Below are 18,551 nucleotides of genomic sequence, written 5' to 3' on the forward strand. Positions count from 1 at the left end.
CATAATGATAAAAACGCTTCAATTGCAAATAATTTTGCTCCAATTCAAGTTGGAACCGTACCGTCAGCTTCAGTTGCAGCAGTGCAGCTGTTAGGAACGAGACAACAGTTTAAACAGCTAAGAAGCAAACTTTAATTTTGTAGAATCAGCCTCTAGTATACCTTTAGCTATGGGAATTATCTAATCGAAAGCTGAACCATTTTGACCTGTTTACATCGGTAAGTGTCTAGTTTGAGCTATTAAAAATGGATTTGCCCGGATTTAAAGCACTCCAATTGACAAAAGTCAATAGCGCGCTATAGTGCAATACACCTGCCGGATGCAACGGAGGCTTAAATTGGATACCTTTTGTTTCTGCACCCATAAGTGGGTGTGCCTCCAAGGAAGTTTTCATTGTTGCTGGAATGTTGGAAGTGCTCCAGACCAAAGCCCTCTTGTAGATTCCAAGATTACCCTGCTCCGCCTAGGCATCGTAATGCTAGGCATGCTCTTGAGCATCCAAACAGAATTTCCCCAATTCTACTTGTCGATTACACACTTGACACTCAACTTTACCGAACGAACTTTAAGGTACGGCCGCGATAGCGAATGTCTGGTTGAATGTTTTGGGTGGTCTGGTGTTATGTGATACTCGGTCATTTTCAGCATCACATCTTTGGGCTTTGTGGTTCGAAATTACTCAGAGATACTCGTCAAAAACAGAAGCGTGACATCATTTACCGCCTACAGTTTGCTCAATAAAGAGACATTTTCTTTCGCGCTGTATCATAGGAGTCCCCCAAACGGTCTAAATCGCGTTCAGGACATCAAACCACAAATTGTGCCATTCTGTTCGATCACGCTATTTCCACTGAAGCTGTCAAATTAGCAAACACAGTAACTATCACTTCCAATGATTTCTAATTGAAGTACAACATCAAAGTCCTAATAACATTTAGCAAACGGCTCACTCGACATCTACTACTTCACGTCAGAAGGCTGGGGCCGATTGTTGGCATTCCCAGAATTACGCACTCGACGGGACGCGCACTACACCATCCGATATAACAATCTCGGGAAGCAATTTTTGAAAGCCTTATTGTTTGTCGGCGTGACATTACGACATCTCCAGCTGAAAGTTGTTACCCAACGCCGGTGGTGTAGCGCTTCCAGGCCTTGAAGTAGCAGCGCTCCGTTGTTCCGCCAGCAAATTGTTAACACCAACGGATTGTTGCAAATTGTTTTTTTGTTGTTGTCCTATTTTGGGTACCAGCACTCCCGGCTGCGCGGTGATGAGCACTAGCAATCAGCGTCATCGCTAGTTTTTCCGGCTCGAGCCCGTGGCTTCTATGTGCTGCTTGCGTTTTTTCTTCTGCCAATTTGACCATTTGACACCGAAACATCTCATCCGCACCGAAAAGCCGGCGGGTGGAAACCCCGTTGACATTTGCGGATACTGGTGCGACAGCACACAGGCGATGGCAGGCGAGCAGAGATCGTTCAATACGCAGCTTGGCATCCCATCAACACCGTGTTTTTGATGGTTGCCCGCTTGTTGCTGCGGATCGGCCTGTCTGCGAAAGCGTTACGTTCGCCGTGCGCAACACCGTGAGCAGCAGCAACCTCCAGACATGTACTCGCTACGCTTGGGCCTCCCGTGGCGGGTGTCCCGCGGCAGTGATTCCGTGGGCTAATTCCCGGGGTCAGCAGATAGCGTTGTTTTGGGGAGGGATTGCGGACCACTCATGAACGGTGTTAAGAGGATTCGGTACAACCACTTCTGCAGCTAGTGGTGCGGATCTAAATAGTGCGTTTTGGAGCTGGTTGTTCGCGTGGTCTGACGCGACTAACAAATGTCACACAGATAGAGAAAGAGAGGAACTTCAATCAAGAATTCTTACAGTGTTTTGGGGGAACGGAGAGTACTCGAGATTTCGAATTTATGGATTTTGTATACTGTCTACACTCCGATACATCTCCCCAAGGTCAGAACCACATAGAGAGATGGAGTAGATATACATTTGATATAATAATTCTACCAATGTTCCCCCTTTTTGTGGAGCATATCCATTCAGTATTAGATCATTCCATAGAAGTTAAGGTTAGTGCGCAAAGGAGTCACTCTGCTCCACCTCACACGTGATGAGATGCAGCAGCCTTATTGAAGAAGCACATTTCCATAAACGGCATCGCCATAAAACCGAAACACACTTCAACCGGCAGCACTGACGCTTCCGTCCCGAAGCGTGAAAAAATCAATACCTCATCCGAAAATGATCAAGGTCATCAATGGGTATCATAGCGCACATCATGAACCCTTATCATTTCCATCATCTATCGTTATCCACTGAGATTTCGCACCGCACAGTCTATCGATCTTGGCCTTGTGTGCCTTGTGCCCGTCCAGGGGTGGTTTTTTTGCGCACGTACACTCGCCCGGTTCCGGGTTTTCTTCCCTGGCTCGAGCGTCCTCCTCATCGTCGTCTGTGCTTGCTGTTTTATTAGCTCTCGCCAGTCTGCCATTTTAGGACCCCACAGGAACTGGGATAGATTTACTATAAACGCGTCTCATGCACTCCCACCCCTCCCGTGATGGGTTTCCTCCCTGTTGGGTTGGAGTATGAAGAAAACCTAACCGAACCAAACCAAGCCAACAACAACAAAAAAGAATCCCCCGAAAAACCAGAAGCTCCACTTTAGCTCCGACACGTACGACCCGTTTGTGACGAAACATTGTCGGGGGTAGAAGGGCCGCCGAACCTGAAGTGAATGTAATGAAAGGAGCTTTAGATTATGTTTAAATTGAGATTTATGAAGACACATTACAGCACAGACACACACACACAGTGCGACGGGTAGAGCTGTGCCGAGGGAATGTGCACGAGAGGAAGCAACATTCTTCAATAACAGAATCGCTACCCATTCACCTTTTCTCCCGACCCTCCGAAAACCCCCTGCAGCTCCTTCTCGTCGGCATTGGTGAGATGAAATGTGAACCCTTGCCTGTCTATCTCTCTCTTTCTCTCCGCTGCCGCTTTTCCCCCTGGCTGGTGTACGAAAATGCCGTCGGAAAATCGCTTTCGAAACCGTTCACTAGCCATCCGGTTTGCGTTGTTGCGTGGTGTGTTCAGACCGGAGATCCGTTTTTCGGTTCGCCTCAAAATGGTCACGCTTCATCGAGCTTCTCTTCCTTGCGGGAGGCAGCAAGCGACAGCACCAGCACCAACTGATGGCAAAAGCCAGCACCCGTCCCGTCAACCGTCCCGTGCAAGTGCAAGTTTTTGAATATGATCACCGAACGTCCGGTTTCCTCCCGGGATCGGAAATGTGTATCGTAAAATAGCTGGGTGCACGCCAACCAAAGCGCACCATTTTGCGTGCACAACTTATTACGAAGTATTGTCGGTTTGCTTTATTTTCTTTTATTTAACGATCTAGGATATTCCCCGGACACACACACATACATATACCTGCTGCCCTCGCAAGCATGTTTGTGGTGTACTGGTTTGTAACGGAGGAGGATGAGCACGTCATGGGAGACTGCAATCCGTCGTGGATGAAGAGGTTTTTGTTTTGAGTAATGTGGAAATATTACAAACGCCTTCGTAAATAAATAAAGTCAGCACACTGTGCACTGTGTTACTTTGCACAAACCCGAAATTGTTGAAGATGGTTGCTACACAGGCGGAGTCGTTTGTTTTACCGATGTAATATGCATTTTAAAAGACACCGTTTTCCCAGAAATGTCTTCATCAAAAATATGCCAACTTCCATTTATAAAGCGAGGCACGCTGAAGCTAATAATTGTACGTGTATTTGCTGATTCATAAATTGTTGAGAACAATTTATCTCAACACAACGATATAAATTAAATGCATTTATACACACACTCAGAGATAAGACATTGGGGCGCGCCGCCGCTAGGAGTCAGCGACAAAGTAACGCGAACACACACAGAGCTCCTTTCCTAATCGAGAACTGGATGCGTGACAGGTGGTGCAGCAAGCCGTGCGCTTGCCAAATACTCTGCGCGCGGGCAGCAGACACGACCCGTTCGCAGCCAATCAAAAACGATGACACGCTCCAGTGGGCAACGCTCGGTGCTTTCATTTAGCGACTGAGCACTGGTCGACCGGACGACTGGTAGCTCGGTGACAGGTTCCATTAATTACACTGGATCGTGTGGCGCGTATACGAGCCAACCGAAATTCTCATTACAAAACAGTTTTTCTCCTGCAAATGATATTGGTTTCTGCGCTGGATGACTTCCTTCCCCCATTCAACTTTCTTCACATTGTGATTGTCCTTCTGCCGCCAAAAACCCTTTCGCCGCGCTCGCACGGCTCGAGCAATCACGGTCGGAAATTCCGCCCGTATGGTGGGTTTTCGGGCGCGCCAAACTCAATTTTCATTCTACACGTTCATGTCGCACCGCAAAACAAAACACTTCGCATCCATAAGTCAAACAAACATTGGATTTTGGCGAGGGCTTCCCCCTTTTTTTCGGGTGCGTTCGATTCCGGTGCGTTTATCTTTTTTTTTGGTTTGTTTCGTACACAAACACACATTTTACACACTCCTGCTGCCCCGGTGCTCGAGTCAACCCGATCCCGTGCGCATTTCTGGTGCGAAAAACCGCATAAATTCATTTGACCATTAAATTGGTCCCATATGGCTTATTGTTTTCTATTTTACCCGTTGCTCGCGCTCCTTCCCTTCTTCCTCGGAAACAAAAATAGGGGGAAACAACAGACGGCGAAACAACGCTCGAGCCTGACTCGTACATCGGGGCTGACGCTGACCAAATCGCATAATCATTATCTGCCTATTTTCTTTTGCCTCGCTCTCGCCACCCCACTGCTGCTGCTGTTTCGGTCGCATTTTCCATCGACAGCAACCGATAAGCATGCGATGTCCCCTTGCTGGCTGGCAGGGGACAAAAAGGGGTTTTTCCCTAGCCGAGGTTTTACAGATTCATTTCGCTATAAAATTATCATTTTCCCGGTACCAAGTGTTGTCTCTGGTGCGGCTGCTGATGCTGCTGCTGCTGCTGCATGCTGCTTGTTTTCCCTCCGTTAAGGCGTAAGGTGCTGCTGGCAGGGAAAAACCTGTGCGCCGTGCTGGGCCAAAAACGGCAGCGACAAAAAAGGTATCGAATAGATAGAAAAGCATTGTGTGTGTGTGTGAGAGAGCCAGTTAATAAATGCGTAGGGCATATTTAGCTGGCACCCAACAAAACGGTCCCGTTTGTTCTTGTCCCCTCGGTGTCTTCCCGCTTTGCCTGCCTAGACCGCTGAGTGATTGATCGTTAATCGGTACCGCACCGCGAACCCCTCTGTTTCTGCCCGAGCTACTGCGGGGCCGCTAGCCGCTAGCCGGAAAACGCCGGGCGCCCGGTCGGGTGTGAAATCAAAGTCAAGATAAGTTTTTCCCCGGGGCTTGGGGCGGAGGGAAAAACGCACATTACGCACATGTTTCAATCCGTGCGCGCCCAGCCCAGACTCCGGGCGAGCTTGGTGTAATCATTTACACCGCACCATTTAAACCCCCCCCCCCACCCCCCCGACCCTAGGGCACAGACGCAGCTGGTGGGGGAACAGGGCGAGGGGAAAAAGTTTTTCGCTTCTGGGTGTCGGCGCGTCGGTCGAGGAACGCAGGGAGATAAGATTGAAACAGATGAGCCAGATTAGTGTCTGCTTGTGTGTGTGTGTGTGTGTGTGTGTATTTTTTTGTATATGCACACCAATTTCCCTCCCCTGCCAAATTGTGCCGTGTTCGGCAACCGTCTGTTGCCCATTTTGTACCCTGCGCGGGAAGTGGGTAAAGACCGAGCGAGATTGAGGAACATGTTATTGCCGATCGGTGTGTAATTTGTTTTGCGGGTGCATATTTATTAGGTCATCATTATACGGGACCTTATCAAATAATAAGAAACTAATGCTGCGGCGACGGCCCTAGACGAGGGTTGCAAGCGTTCTCCGCCCCGCCGTTGGTATTGGTGGCTCCGGCGGCCTTAAGATTAGCAGCGCACAGATGACACGATGGGGTGGTGGCTGGCGAATCGTCACGACTTTAAATGCAATTTGAGCAACGATAGTGGTGCATTCGGGCGCCAACCCTACGCCCTAACGTGCCGGCGCCCGGTAAAAATTTCGTACCATATTGCATCTATTGCCCAGGGTTTTGCAGGCGCGCAATAGAAAGGGAGGGGGGGGGGGGGTGGGCGGGCATCAAACCGCGGCATCCAGGCCGCGCGCACTAATTAGTCAAATTATCACCATTCAAACAGGGCAGGGACTGGGCTGTAAATCAGGCCGGCGATAGTTTGCCGTCCACCGTGCCCCACACTATTTGCCGGTGCGCGTGTGGCTCCAATGTCATCGCGCCGTCTGCGAGGATGCAATTGCTTGACAATAGCTCAGCCGCGATTGCGCGCATGACTTGGTTGCGAAGCAGTCCGGCCCCGTCCCGGGGGTTTGCAGAAAGCTGTCCCGGGGGGGCCGACCGGGGGCCAAGAGGGTGCAATAAATTCTCCGAACCAACCAGTGTCCCCGTCTCCCAGTCGGTGCTGCACCAGGCCAGTCCAAACAAACAGTCAAGTGTGTGTGCACTTGTGCGGGGACCCGGCACGGCGCGAAAAATAGTGTGTGTGTGTGTGTGTGTGTGTGTGTGTGGCCCCTCCAAAGTAGTAGCGCCTAGGAACCGGAGCGCTATCATCATTAATCTGCGTCCAACTATCCGCACCGCTCATGTGGGGGAACCCTTCGTCTACTTCTTCTTCGACTTCCTCCTCTTCCTGTTACCGTTGCCGCGACAAGCTCAACCCACGTGATATGGTTGGGGCCTGGGTGCAATATAGCCTTTCTGTCAATACATGTATGGGTGCAGTAAAAGTGCAGTGCAGTGCAGTGTCACGCTGGGCCTGCCCAATGCCTGGGTCCAATAAAACCTGCAGCTGCATCTATACACATATGTGTGTGTGTGTGTGTGCATATCTGTGTCATAGTCGCTGGAGTTGGGGAGTAGATGATACCTCTTGTCCCTTGTCTCTCTATCTCCCTCACTCTCTCTCTCTCTCTCTCTCTCTAGTAGTGGTGCACTTAAATTGCAACAAATATTGCTCCTTCCACAGCCAACAAGCGGTGTCTCCGACAGGGCCGTCCTAGCCCGCGACCGATTGAAGGTTGTCACCTTGCAGCCGAGCGGTGGTGCAAGCCTAGCGTGCAACTTTTTCCCCTGTTACCAGGCCGGGGCGATGCGGTGGTGGTTCGGTATCGGGAGATAAGCGAAACCCGTTTGCGCCTGTGGCTGTTGTTTGACTAACTATTTCCAGTTCCGCGGGTGCCAGACATGTGTGCTGACGGTTGGCCCCCTAAATCAGGCCATCCGGATGCAGCAGAAACATCCCCTCTCGCCCCCCCCCCCATACAGAGTGTTCCGATGGGGGACAACAAAAATTCGGACGTGAATCTCTGACCCTACAAGACAAGCGTTGCTCTGTAGGCTATTTCCAAGTCGTCCATGTCCGACCGGGCTTAAGGTTCAATGCTCCGAAGCTCCGAAGGGTGACATTTGGGCCGTTTTGGTGTGACCGGATCGCGCGAGCGAAATCTTGCTCTCCCAGCTCCGGTCCTCGTGTGACGCACCGGTGCGCACACCCCGGGACGCGCGCACGGTGCACTCGGGGCGCTATTTTTAACCAAGATGTTCTTTTCTCCTTTTTTTTGTTGCGGCTGGTTGTTGTTGTTGCTGGTTCCAGACATCCCACACTGCGGGATCCGGCAGCGGGTCGAAAAACGCCTGCAGCCAAGTCATACATCGGCATCGGTTAATCCTGGTTAATCCTACTTTTCCCGAAGCGGCAGGCATTAGTTGCTACACGCTGCCGCCTGCTTCTCGATTTGGTGGGGTGGGGGGGGGGGGGGGGAGAGAGAGAGCAAAATAAGGATGGGAAGAGTGCGCTAACGCGCGCATCCCGAAATCCGGTCGCGCGGAGTTATTTCCTGAACAATAAATTTGTCTGAGAAAATCGGTGTCCGTGTCCGTGTGTGTGTGTGTGTCGTGCATGCATTGGCATTAACCTCCCATTAAGTTAAAAAAAAGGTCAAAACTTGCATTTGCTTGGCCTGTCAGCCCCGGCCCATGCACTATAGAAAGGCAGCGTTTTGGAAAACAGAAAGCAATATTGACAAATCGGTAAAGCGTAACCGGTCGCAACGGGTGCGCGGGCAGGAAGTGACGGTTGTTAGGATATAGGCGGAAATATTTTGTTGCGCCCTATTTATATACACCCCACACAATACACCAGTGTCCATTGGTGTGTGCCCTATCTCTCCCCCGCCTTCCGCATTTTAGAAAACAGCTCGCACCGCTCCGATTGTTTCTGCAAGGAAGACTGCCGCATTCGAACAGATAACTGTCACCTTCCCGGAGAGTGCTGTCACTGGCTGGTGCACGAATCGATACACAACGGAAAGGCTCCAAAACACACGAACACATGTGTCCCACCAGCAACCATTGCCGGTCGTCGTTGTCTGTTTTTTTTTTTTTTTTTTTTAGACTTTTGCTCGCAAACTGGGCGACTGTCTTCGCACGCAGCTGAAACGCGCGGCACTCCACGACTGTGAAGCGTTGGCACGCATCGAGGCGTACCTCTCTGTGGTGTACCATTTTTGGTGCCATTTTTGTTGTTGCAAGCATCTTCCCGACAAATAATGGCGCTACCGACTGCTCGCTCGCTCTCGCACGCGTTTGCAAAGGGGTGTTTCGATATTGCGTGAACGCGCGCGCGCGCGCACGCCTGTGCTTACTCCACCACTAGAGCCTCCACAGAAGAGACTGGTCCTGTGCAGAGTGCCCCATCTCTGTCGCACGGCCCAGTTCCGCGAGGAGCGAGCAGAGTCCTGCAGAGCCGGGAAAGCATGGCACATGGCAGACGAGATGTCGTCCGCCATACCTGAGCGTATGTACAGCTATAGGTATACACTAAGCGTGCTGTCCTCGCACAAAGGTGGCGAAGCGAGTGCAACAACCACAGAAAGAATCGCCGCAATAGTGTGTGTGTGTGTGTGTGTTCCCTCCGCCTGTCTGTGCAGTCGATTGCACAAACAAATATTTGCGGACGCGCAATTTTGGACGCTGAAACCAAACAAAATGGATTACCTGGGAAGTACATTTAGCGGACCAAAATGTACTCCCCAGTTTTGGGGCACACACGCGCTGGCTGATTTGTTTGCCCGCCGCTGGTTGAGTGATGCACTAATTGCTATCGAATGGAGCTCGTACGTTCCCCTGAATTCTTCAGGAATGTCTACAGAGCACGCACGCGATTACCAAGCAAATAACTCACACCACCGCGGGTTCACATTCCACACGGGCGAACACACGTCGCTCTTCACAGCCTGCGAACAAAAGGGCGAGCAAACAACAAGCATTCCGAACAAGTGTTAAATGATGTTTAATTTTTCTTCAATTTGTATGCTTTCCCCGCAACGGCACGGCGGTAGAAAGGGAGGGCGTGGAAGCGCAGTCGGTTAAACGCTAAACGGGTGCAGCATATGACAGGCCGGACGGAGGGTTTGCTGGTTGGGTGTATCGTATTTCTTCGGCGTTCAATTTGCCGGAACCGTTGTTGTTGGTGCAAGGGACAACTCCCTTACACCCTCGGACGAGGAGCATTCTGACACTCTTTTCCCAAAACCAGTGGACAGCGCGCGCCTGGCACATCCGCTGGTGTGGCAGGAGAAGCAAAAGCCAAAAAAAAAGCTTAGTTTCTGCTGCCCGTCCGGAGGTCGAGCGTAATCCGAGTGCAACTGTGATGCGTTCAAGATTTATTCCTCACAATTTCAATGTCACAAGCTAATCTCCGGGCTGTGTGTGTGTGTGTGTGTGGGGCGCTCACCGTTTGATTTGGTGGTGCAGACGAACACGGACGAGTTATGACAGTCGGTTGTGCAGCTCGCATCCCGCCGGTCACGAGTTTTGATTTTTCTTTTGGATCGGAAATTCATCCAGGCATCATATCATGTAACGGGCATGATCTTTATGGCATGCTGCGTTAGGACACGGTGAAGTGCGGCCAGAAATGCGTGCGAGTCATCTGGGTGGAATTTTCTTTGGAAAATGTTAGGAACAGAAAGACGATCTTTTGCTAGAAGTCGGTAGTATCATTGACCGATTTTGAACTCGTTGAAGAATTCTTGACTCGATGAGTATCTTGAGTCAAATCAAATTTGTACCTACGTTTGTTGGTTCGGTTATGAGTTGGATACGAATGTACATGTATTGAACATCTTATCATAGAGAAATTATGCATATACATTTTATGAAGGAACTATTTGAGATAGATTCTGTTCTTGACTAAGATGCCTAGTATGCTCTCCCTACAGCTCACCTAGCTGATCTTTCTAATTGGTTCGCTAAACATATTGAAATAGTATGTCAATGAGTATTCTCAAATTATAATCTTCCACTCACGATGCTAATCAACAGGCAAAACAAGGCCCTATGAGAAACTATTGAAAGACATCAGTAAGGCACGAAACGTTTTAATCGCTACCAAAGCAAGCGAATCGCGATTGATGCTACAATTCAATTAAAAGCCTGAATGATATGAGCTTTGGAAGTATAAACTGCTTCAGTGAAAAAGGTTTAATAATTATGTATGCTTCTCAACTCCCAAAATAAAATAGTACATTTGAACAAGACAAGCTTGATGGAGCTCAAGCTACGTCCTCAAATCTCAATTTTAAAATTCATCGTCTCGGATCAAAATATACATCAACTACTACGCATTCCAAAATTACTCCAATGGTTCTATTCAGCAAATAAAAAAAAAAACATAATTACTCTCGATACAAAAAAATCTCACAAAGGAAACCCCCACTGTTGCACGGTAAAAGTAAATAAAAACTGCAAACAAACAGTACCATTCTGCCAGCCTTTTGCTACCATTCGTAGCTACTCGATCTTGCGGGCCTCTTTTTGCGCTGCTCATCCATTCCATTCCTGTGGTTGCCTATTAATTCTTTATACATTTAAGTTGCGCACACATACACGCAACTACAGTACAACCCCGCAATCAATCACGTCTGCCATACGCGCGAGGGGTCATAAATAGGTGTTAACAAAAACCAACTGGTTTCGCCCGAACCATATTGCACCGTGTACTAACCCCGGGGCGAAACACTCACACACGGGATGGCTCGGGGCACATTGCACACTGCACACTGCAAAGCACATAACTTATGTTTCCCGAACCAACACCCTCCGCTCCTCTCGGGCAAGAGTTTTCCCCTTTGCCCCCGCTTAAAACCTTCCCTGAACACGATACGAAACTATCTATAAATTATTTTGATATTTTAACACCCCTTTTTTGTCCTCCCGTGCCTTCTTCTCTCTCGTGTGTGTGTGTGTGTGTGTGTGTGTGTGGCAAACCCCGGGTGTAGCATTCCCATTCGGTGTGGATTCTGTGACACGGATACTGAATGTTCCTTTTTTTATCTTTTTTTGCTGTTGTTCATTTTCACTTCTGCCTGCAATTGCTGCAGCACACACAGTAGCACACACCAATCCCGAACCAATTTGCTGTCCTTAGCAGAGTACGCATTCGAGTGTATGTGTTTTTTTGTGTCTGTGTGTGTCCCACTACGAGTCAGCAGCATGGGATGGTATTTCGGAATGATTATCTCTTCGCGGTACACACACCCGGTTTGCAGTGTATGCAGCAGCACTCCCACACATCGTTTCTCCCAACATCGTGTACATCGGTCGCATTATCCAGGGAGTTTTTTCCAGGTTGTTGCTATTGTTGTTAATTTTCTGCACCACTTTTCTGCATTGAAACAGTTCGGTGTTGTTCGTGTGGTTAATTGTTTTTATCTATTTTTTATTGCTTACGCTCCATCAGCTATCTCTATTGGACGTGTGTGTGTGAGTGTATGGTTTTACCGCTTAATTTGGTTCGATACAAAGCCACACACACTCACACGCTCAGGGCACAATTTAGCAGAGAAACCACGTGATGAAATTTAAAACGATCAATTTTGCGCTACTAATGGGCATACCTGACCGCACGATTAATGTTGAAAAGTTCGTCCTTCGGTGTGTGTGTTGGGTGAAATCGATACGCCACAATGATTGGGTAAGGTAATCATGACGCTTTGTAGACTCAGTCAAACAAGAGAAATTTATTCAATGTTGTATATTAACAAAAAAATTCACGATACACTGTATGCTTTCCGTCTAATAAGTCATTTCATTCTTCCTACGTCTCTTTTTTGCGAGCAGTTTGGGCAGAAACCGGCGACTTTCGGGAAAACAGCCACACCGGCATGACGTCCGTCAGCAGTATTGACCACGCGCAGATGGGTTTTCCAGCATCTTCACCCCGCAACAGAAGCTCTCGGGATCGGAAAAATGATGGTACGTATCACCACAACCAACAGCACACGAACCTGTATGCTCTGTCGCGGGTAGTTGTCGTGTGCGCTACGATAGCGCATACGGTAAGAGCGCGGTACATTCTGTTGTCGGTGTGGATGGGGCGGCGGTTCAAGTCTCGCAATAACCGATTCGCTTTTAGTTTAGGAAGATATTTCAAATGAAAAGCGTTTTTTCATATTCCCCCTGAATAATGGTTTAAAATCACATAAAAATACTCCGACAAAAAAGGTGTTTGATGGTCCCTGATGTTTACTACTCCTGCTAAACAGAGGGTGTATTATATATTGGAATTGAACCGGCAAACCAATTTTAAAAAGAGACGTAAACCATTTTCAATAGAGAAATTAATTTGACATTCGAGTAAAATCACTCTCTCCCATTCTTTATCCACATCCCAATCCTCCCGCATCCAACGAGTATCGTCGCTATGTGCATTTTTGGTACGAAAGATTACCTTGCTACACCGGTTTCCGTTCGTTTTTTTTCTTCCCCCCGTTCGTCGGCTGCACACATTCCTTTCCAAAAGTTTTAAATTGATTTGATTCACCTTTTCTCTGCCCCAATCACCACCGCGCTAGTATCTCGATGTATCAACGAAGCCTCGGTAAAGACCGAAAACCTTAGCAGCGGTATGTCCCACGAGGACGGCACCGGTTCGGTCGCGCCCGGCACCACGATCCAGCAGGACGGCACCGACGGCACCAAGAACGATAAGAAAAACAAACGCCAGCGACGCCAGCGGACACACTTCACCTCACAGCAGCTGCACGAGCTCGAGCAGACGTTCAGCCGCAACCGCTACCCGGACATGTCCACCCGGGAAGAGATCGCCATGTGGACCAACCTGACCGAGGCACGCGTGCGGGTAAGTGCCGCCGGCAAGCAGTATTAGCAGTAGTAGTAGCAGTGGTAGCAGTAGTATCACGCAGCAGTTCCTAGCAGAAATTATGGCCCGAGCGGGTGACAGGGCAAAGGGCCATGTGCCCACACTCGAAGGAGGTTTGGGAATAGTTGCCGCGCGTAATGCCCTCGGCTGCCTATTCATCTTCATCTTCCAGCAATTCCGGAGCCGACTATCTGCATTCAGTTCAGTAGGTTCACGTTCGAACTCGGCAGAGCATCACGCATGGTATCAGGTTGTGGCAAACCTTAGGAAAAATTGTCCGGAAAAAGAAAGTGAACTCTTGCCCGTAAACATATGCTCTCCCCTTGGTTTTGCAACCCAAACATAGCAAAACAGAAACGAAAAAAAAACACGGACCAACCCGACTAACTCTGTAGAAAAGCGATTCCTTTCCTATTGTCGCAACACGCAGAAAAGCGGGATCGAAACACAAAATTCGCAAACGCTGTAAAAGGGGAAGCAAAAGAAAGTTTAGCATCATTTTTACACCCCGGCCCGGGCGGGTCGGTAGGGGTTTTGTAAATATATATCTTTCTGTTTTTTTTTGTTTGTTCGTTGCCCTCCTGCTGTGGGCTTCCTTCCCTCCCTTCCGAAGGGAGGCGCAGAAGGGCACTGACTTGCTTCTTTTCGGTCGCTTCGAATGGCCCTTCGCTTCTGTGCAGCTTGCAGCTTGTACGGTTTTGGATGCGGCGGTAATGTGACAAACGTTTTGTGTAATAGTTTTATTATTATTACCATAATGAAACTCTACACACACACACACACAGGGCCATCCCTTTTCTTCACACCTCGCCTCGATGTTCCTGACGGTAGTGGGGTGCTGTGGTGCAGGCACCTTATTCCGATCGTAGGGCTGTTCTGACACTCTCGGCCTCGGGGGAAGCAGGGGAGTCCGGTAAGGCATTTGTTTGATTTTCTGCAGCCGAAGGGCAAACATCTCCTGCTGCTAGGATGTATTTTATTACGGCACATATCCACCCATGCTTTGACGCGCGCACTACTACTACCACCGGTCACTACTACCGGCACTACTAGCGTCACCGTCGCCGTACTCGACGGGCAATAAAACTGTGATTTTATGCGACACCACTTTCGCGATTTTCCCAATAGTTTGGCCCGGGGCGGCCCGTTCGAACGCGGACGGCCCCGGTTGGGGCAGCATCGGCGAGACGGGGAAAGTTGCACAACTATCTTATCCCATTAGCGCAGCGGGGCACGGCACCGATAATCTCGGTGTCAGTAGGGCTGAATGTCATCTTATTTCATACCGTGCCCGCTTGCTGCCTGCTCCAGCCCGAGCCGGGGCTGGGCGGGATCGGCCAAAGGTTAGGGTTCGGTTTTCCGCGCTTGGTTTCGTTGGCGCTGGGAAAGGGACGAGCAGCAGGGTATGCAGATCGGGCCGGCAGGCCGCGGTGTAATTTAATCGACAAACTTATGGTTTTTAATGATTTTTTTTTGCCTGTTCGAAAGGGCGTTCGGCGCTGTAGGTGGTGGTCCGGAGCGGCCTTCTTTTTTTTTTTTGTTCATTGTTCTGTGCGACAGGTTTATTTGATTTTTCTTTTAGTATGATTAAAATAACAATAATAAAGAGGGTTGCGAGCGTCATGTGCTGTTTTGTTCTTTATTTGTTCTCTCTTTCTCTCTCTGCTTGCTACAAAGCGGATGATGAACTTGTTTTAACTTTGATTGAAACGGGCTGGAAATGACACGGACGCAAGGTTGAATCACTCTAATCGGCTATTAAATACAATTACCTTCAGCAAGTTAAAGGGAACGGAAAGGATGAGGGGCGGGACGAGAGGCAAAACACATTAAACAGAGAAAGCAGAAGAAGAAGCCGAAGCAGCAAACCAATGGGGAAAAGCAGTTCGGCAGTGGACGAGCATGCCCCGCTGCCTTGTTGCAATTCTTTCCCAACTCCCTCATGCCATCCCCTCCACCCACTAGGTAATAAATGAATTAATTATCTCCAAGTTCGGGGTAACTTGGCCGCCCGGCCGCCCCGGGCTGACAATAAATAAATCATTTCGCTCCCGCACCTTTTGATTATTATATGGGTCTGACTTCAAAATACTCTCTCTCTCTCTCTTGACTGTGGCTGTGTGTGTGTGTGTGTGTGTGTGTGTGTGTGTGTGTGTGTGTGTGTGTGTGTGTGTGTGTGTGTGTGTGTGTGTGTGTGTGCTTGTGGGTGTAAGTGAGTACAAGGAGCCACCCCATTTCCCCATGGCTAGGGCAGGAAAAGGGCGAAAGCACAAAATGGCAGCCATAACTGGTGGCTGTCAAAGTAAGACCGGTTCGCAACTCCAAAACTTTGCTCTCGCTTGTCTCCTGTCTCCATCTCGTTCTCCCTCTCTTTCTTTCTTGTTCATCACCCGTCCCCCCTCTCTTCACTACCCTTCGCTACATTGAGCTGTCAAGTTTGCAAGGCTTTCTTTGATCAAAGACACTACAGCATCGGCTACTTACGCCTGCCGCCATTTATTGCCAGCCACCTTGAACCCGGACGGGTCGTTCTCACCCTCTCTCTATCACTCTCTCTCTCTTTCTGCGTGGGTTGCGATCGATCCTTTTACCGCAGGACGACACCGGGAGCAGCCCGTGATGCGTTTAATAATAGGCGAAAGGAGCAAGGCACTGGAACCGAACCCAGCCAGGCGCCATTATTCATCCAATGTTCCGCATGATATATATGCGGCGTGCGATATTTATGGCAGTTTATTTAATGTATCTTTTTTCGGCTGGGATTTTCCTTATCGCTCCTGATCGGCAGGACCACTTTAAGTGAGAGAGAGAGAGCGAGAGAGAAAGATGGAAGGTTTGTGCTACACCTTTAATGTGAAGCAAGTGAAGCGGAAGAAGCAACCCACAAACGGACGAGAGCCTTATGGTAGAGACCACTACCCACGGCAAGAAGTCCGAGTGCCGGAAGAAAGCGGTAGCCTTAAGGGGAGGAAGGGCACCGGGCGAGTGAAGCAGTCTCGAGAATGGTGCCATTTGGAAATGGGTTTTAATTACTTTGCCCGCAACCGTGCTGCACCTGTATCGCATGAGTTATGGTAGATTGTTTTTGCAAAAAAAAAAGAACCTCCAAATCGAAACAATTTGCGCTTCAGTTCACTTGCGCACAGCAACGGATGGGGAAGGAAGAAAAGGAGCTCGGTCTGCCTTCTTCTCTGCCAAGTGAAGACTGTCTTGTGGGCTCAATCCTTTACAAACGCGGCACGTAGAAATGAGCAGACAGAACAAATGTCCGTATGTCTGCATGGCCGAACGCTGCGCCCGACCATACCAAGCGGAGTGCGAGAGAGTAGGAAGAGAATGGAAAGGGGGCACGAGGGGTAAAAGCGATAAGTTAATTGCAATAGTTTCTTGAGATTTTGTTCGATAAATCTTCAACAACAACAAAAAATCTCCTAAAACAACAACATCCGAACAAAAACCACAGCAATGATAGCACGCACGGCAGAGCGCACAACGTGGCGGACGTGTTATGCAATTCAATGATTTATCGCTGCAAGATGTATGTACACAGTTAGAGACACTCGTATTCTACCAGTGGGACGAAATGGTGGGAAAGCGGACCACGAACCCGCAAAACGAATCGCTGCCTTTCCTGCACAGGGTTTTGGCTGGGCAGGATTTTAGAATTCTTACCGCCACCGACAGTAATGTCCCGGGGTATCATACACAGGGGATTAGACGGGTAAAATAATGTACTGCCGCTACTGTGACCTCCACACACCCCCCACAAGCTCTGCAGTCTTGTACTGTGTGCAAACCAACTGTGTGTAAGATAAAAATATAATGTTAAACAATGTGTTTAACTTATTTCATATAAAAAGAAAACGCACAAACCTGAAAACCCATTTGCTTTAATCCTGCAAAATTGCTGGCGGCTAATTGCAAAACAAGATGATTGATTATGACAGCAAGCGTTTCTAGTGAAGCGTTTTTTGAAGCGTTTCTCATTCCGGTCGCTAACTTAAGTGTCACTTGTTGGAGGGCAGGGGAGGAGGTGCGAACGATTGCTACTTTACGTGCTTTTCTGTCATACCATTGCTTGCCATTAGTAGCCATTGTGTATACTACGCCGTATACTAAGATTATTGGTAGTGTAAACATTTGTGCTGTACCGAAATAAATTGTCACTTCACATTAGTAGAACAATAAAAATGCTTCAACTTTCGCCATTTTTTTAATCCCACTACTAATGCACCTTCGCTCGGTGAAGCAATGTACTACATGTGCAGCAACGTCTTACTAAGCTCGCACACTACCTATCCCAACATGCCTTCGCTCGTCTTGACGATCGTCTGATGCATTCCTCTAAGATACACACACACACACACACGCACATGTGTGTGTACTATTCGCCCTTAATTCCAAGTCGCTCCGGATACCGGATCCTAAAAATAGCAAACGTTTTTTGCACTCAAACACTCGCATACACACACACACACACACACAGTGACTCTATATTCTCGCCACTACTTATCGTGAAAGTTGCTCCGGGCGAATCAAAACCGGCCAAACAGATAAATAAACATTACATTAAGCTAAAATATACCTACCCAGTAGTCCTTCCGGGGCCGGTTTAAGGGGTAATCCTCACATGATTAAGACAATAAATCTGCGAGGATTACCACCAGAGCGCCGTGCCGGTTTGGAGGAGCACAGACATGCACAACCACACGATGCCACATACAAACACGTACGAAACTGTAGCACACATTCAAATATTTTGCAATATATGTGTGTATATGTGGTGCAGCTGTTTTTTTTTTGCTGTTGTGTAGCAACAAGAAAAACACTCACACAGCGGGGCAACGGGAAAAGCCCGCCGGCCGACGAGCCTTTTCGGGTGGTTTGGAGCTGCCGTGATTTGGTATGCTGTTTCTTACTTCTAGCGCGTAATGTTTCTTTCCGCCGTACTTCCTTTCCTGCTTGGGTTGAGAGCGCTTCCTTCCAATGCCTCAAAAAAAGAAAACAAAAAACAGTCAGACAGTCTCTTTGTTACCCGACGGCAAACAAACAAATTAAAAAAAAGGAAGTTTTACACAAATATGCATACATTGTGCGGTGTGATGCTTATAAGGCGTGTGTTAGCTAGATTGTGGCCCTGCTGCTGCTGCTGCTGCACGAAAACCCGTCGGGTAGATTAAAGGATCGTGCCCGGGCAAAAGGTGCGATTTTAATTTCGTTTGACCAATTTTTGCATCCCCTT

The 18,551-nt window shown here is 48.6% G+C and overlaps 1 protein-coding gene across 7 annotated transcripts in view; it reads left to right on the top strand.

The window, feature by feature from the left end:
- Positions 1–18,551, top strand: part of LOC120959954 (pituitary homeobox homolog Ptx1) — a 52,261-nt gene that overhangs the window by 19,376 nt on the left and 14,334 nt on the right. For all 7 annotated transcript variants that reach the window (XM_049609205.1, XM_040383798.2, XM_040383770.2 and 4 more), the window contains 2 exons: positions 12,268–12,402; positions 13,002–13,288. In XM_049609205.1, coding sequence (XP_049465162.1) covers positions 12,268–12,402; positions 13,002–13,288 — 422 coding nt within the window. The remainder of the gene's footprint in view (positions 1–12,267; positions 12,403–13,001; positions 13,289–18,551) is intronic.

This window comes from Anopheles coluzzii, chromosome X (genome assembly GCF_943734685.1).
Source record: "Anopheles coluzzii chromosome X, AcolN3, whole genome shotgun sequence".
Classification (NCBI taxonomy): domain Eukaryota; kingdom Metazoa; phylum Arthropoda; class Insecta; order Diptera; family Culicidae; genus Anopheles; species Anopheles coluzzii.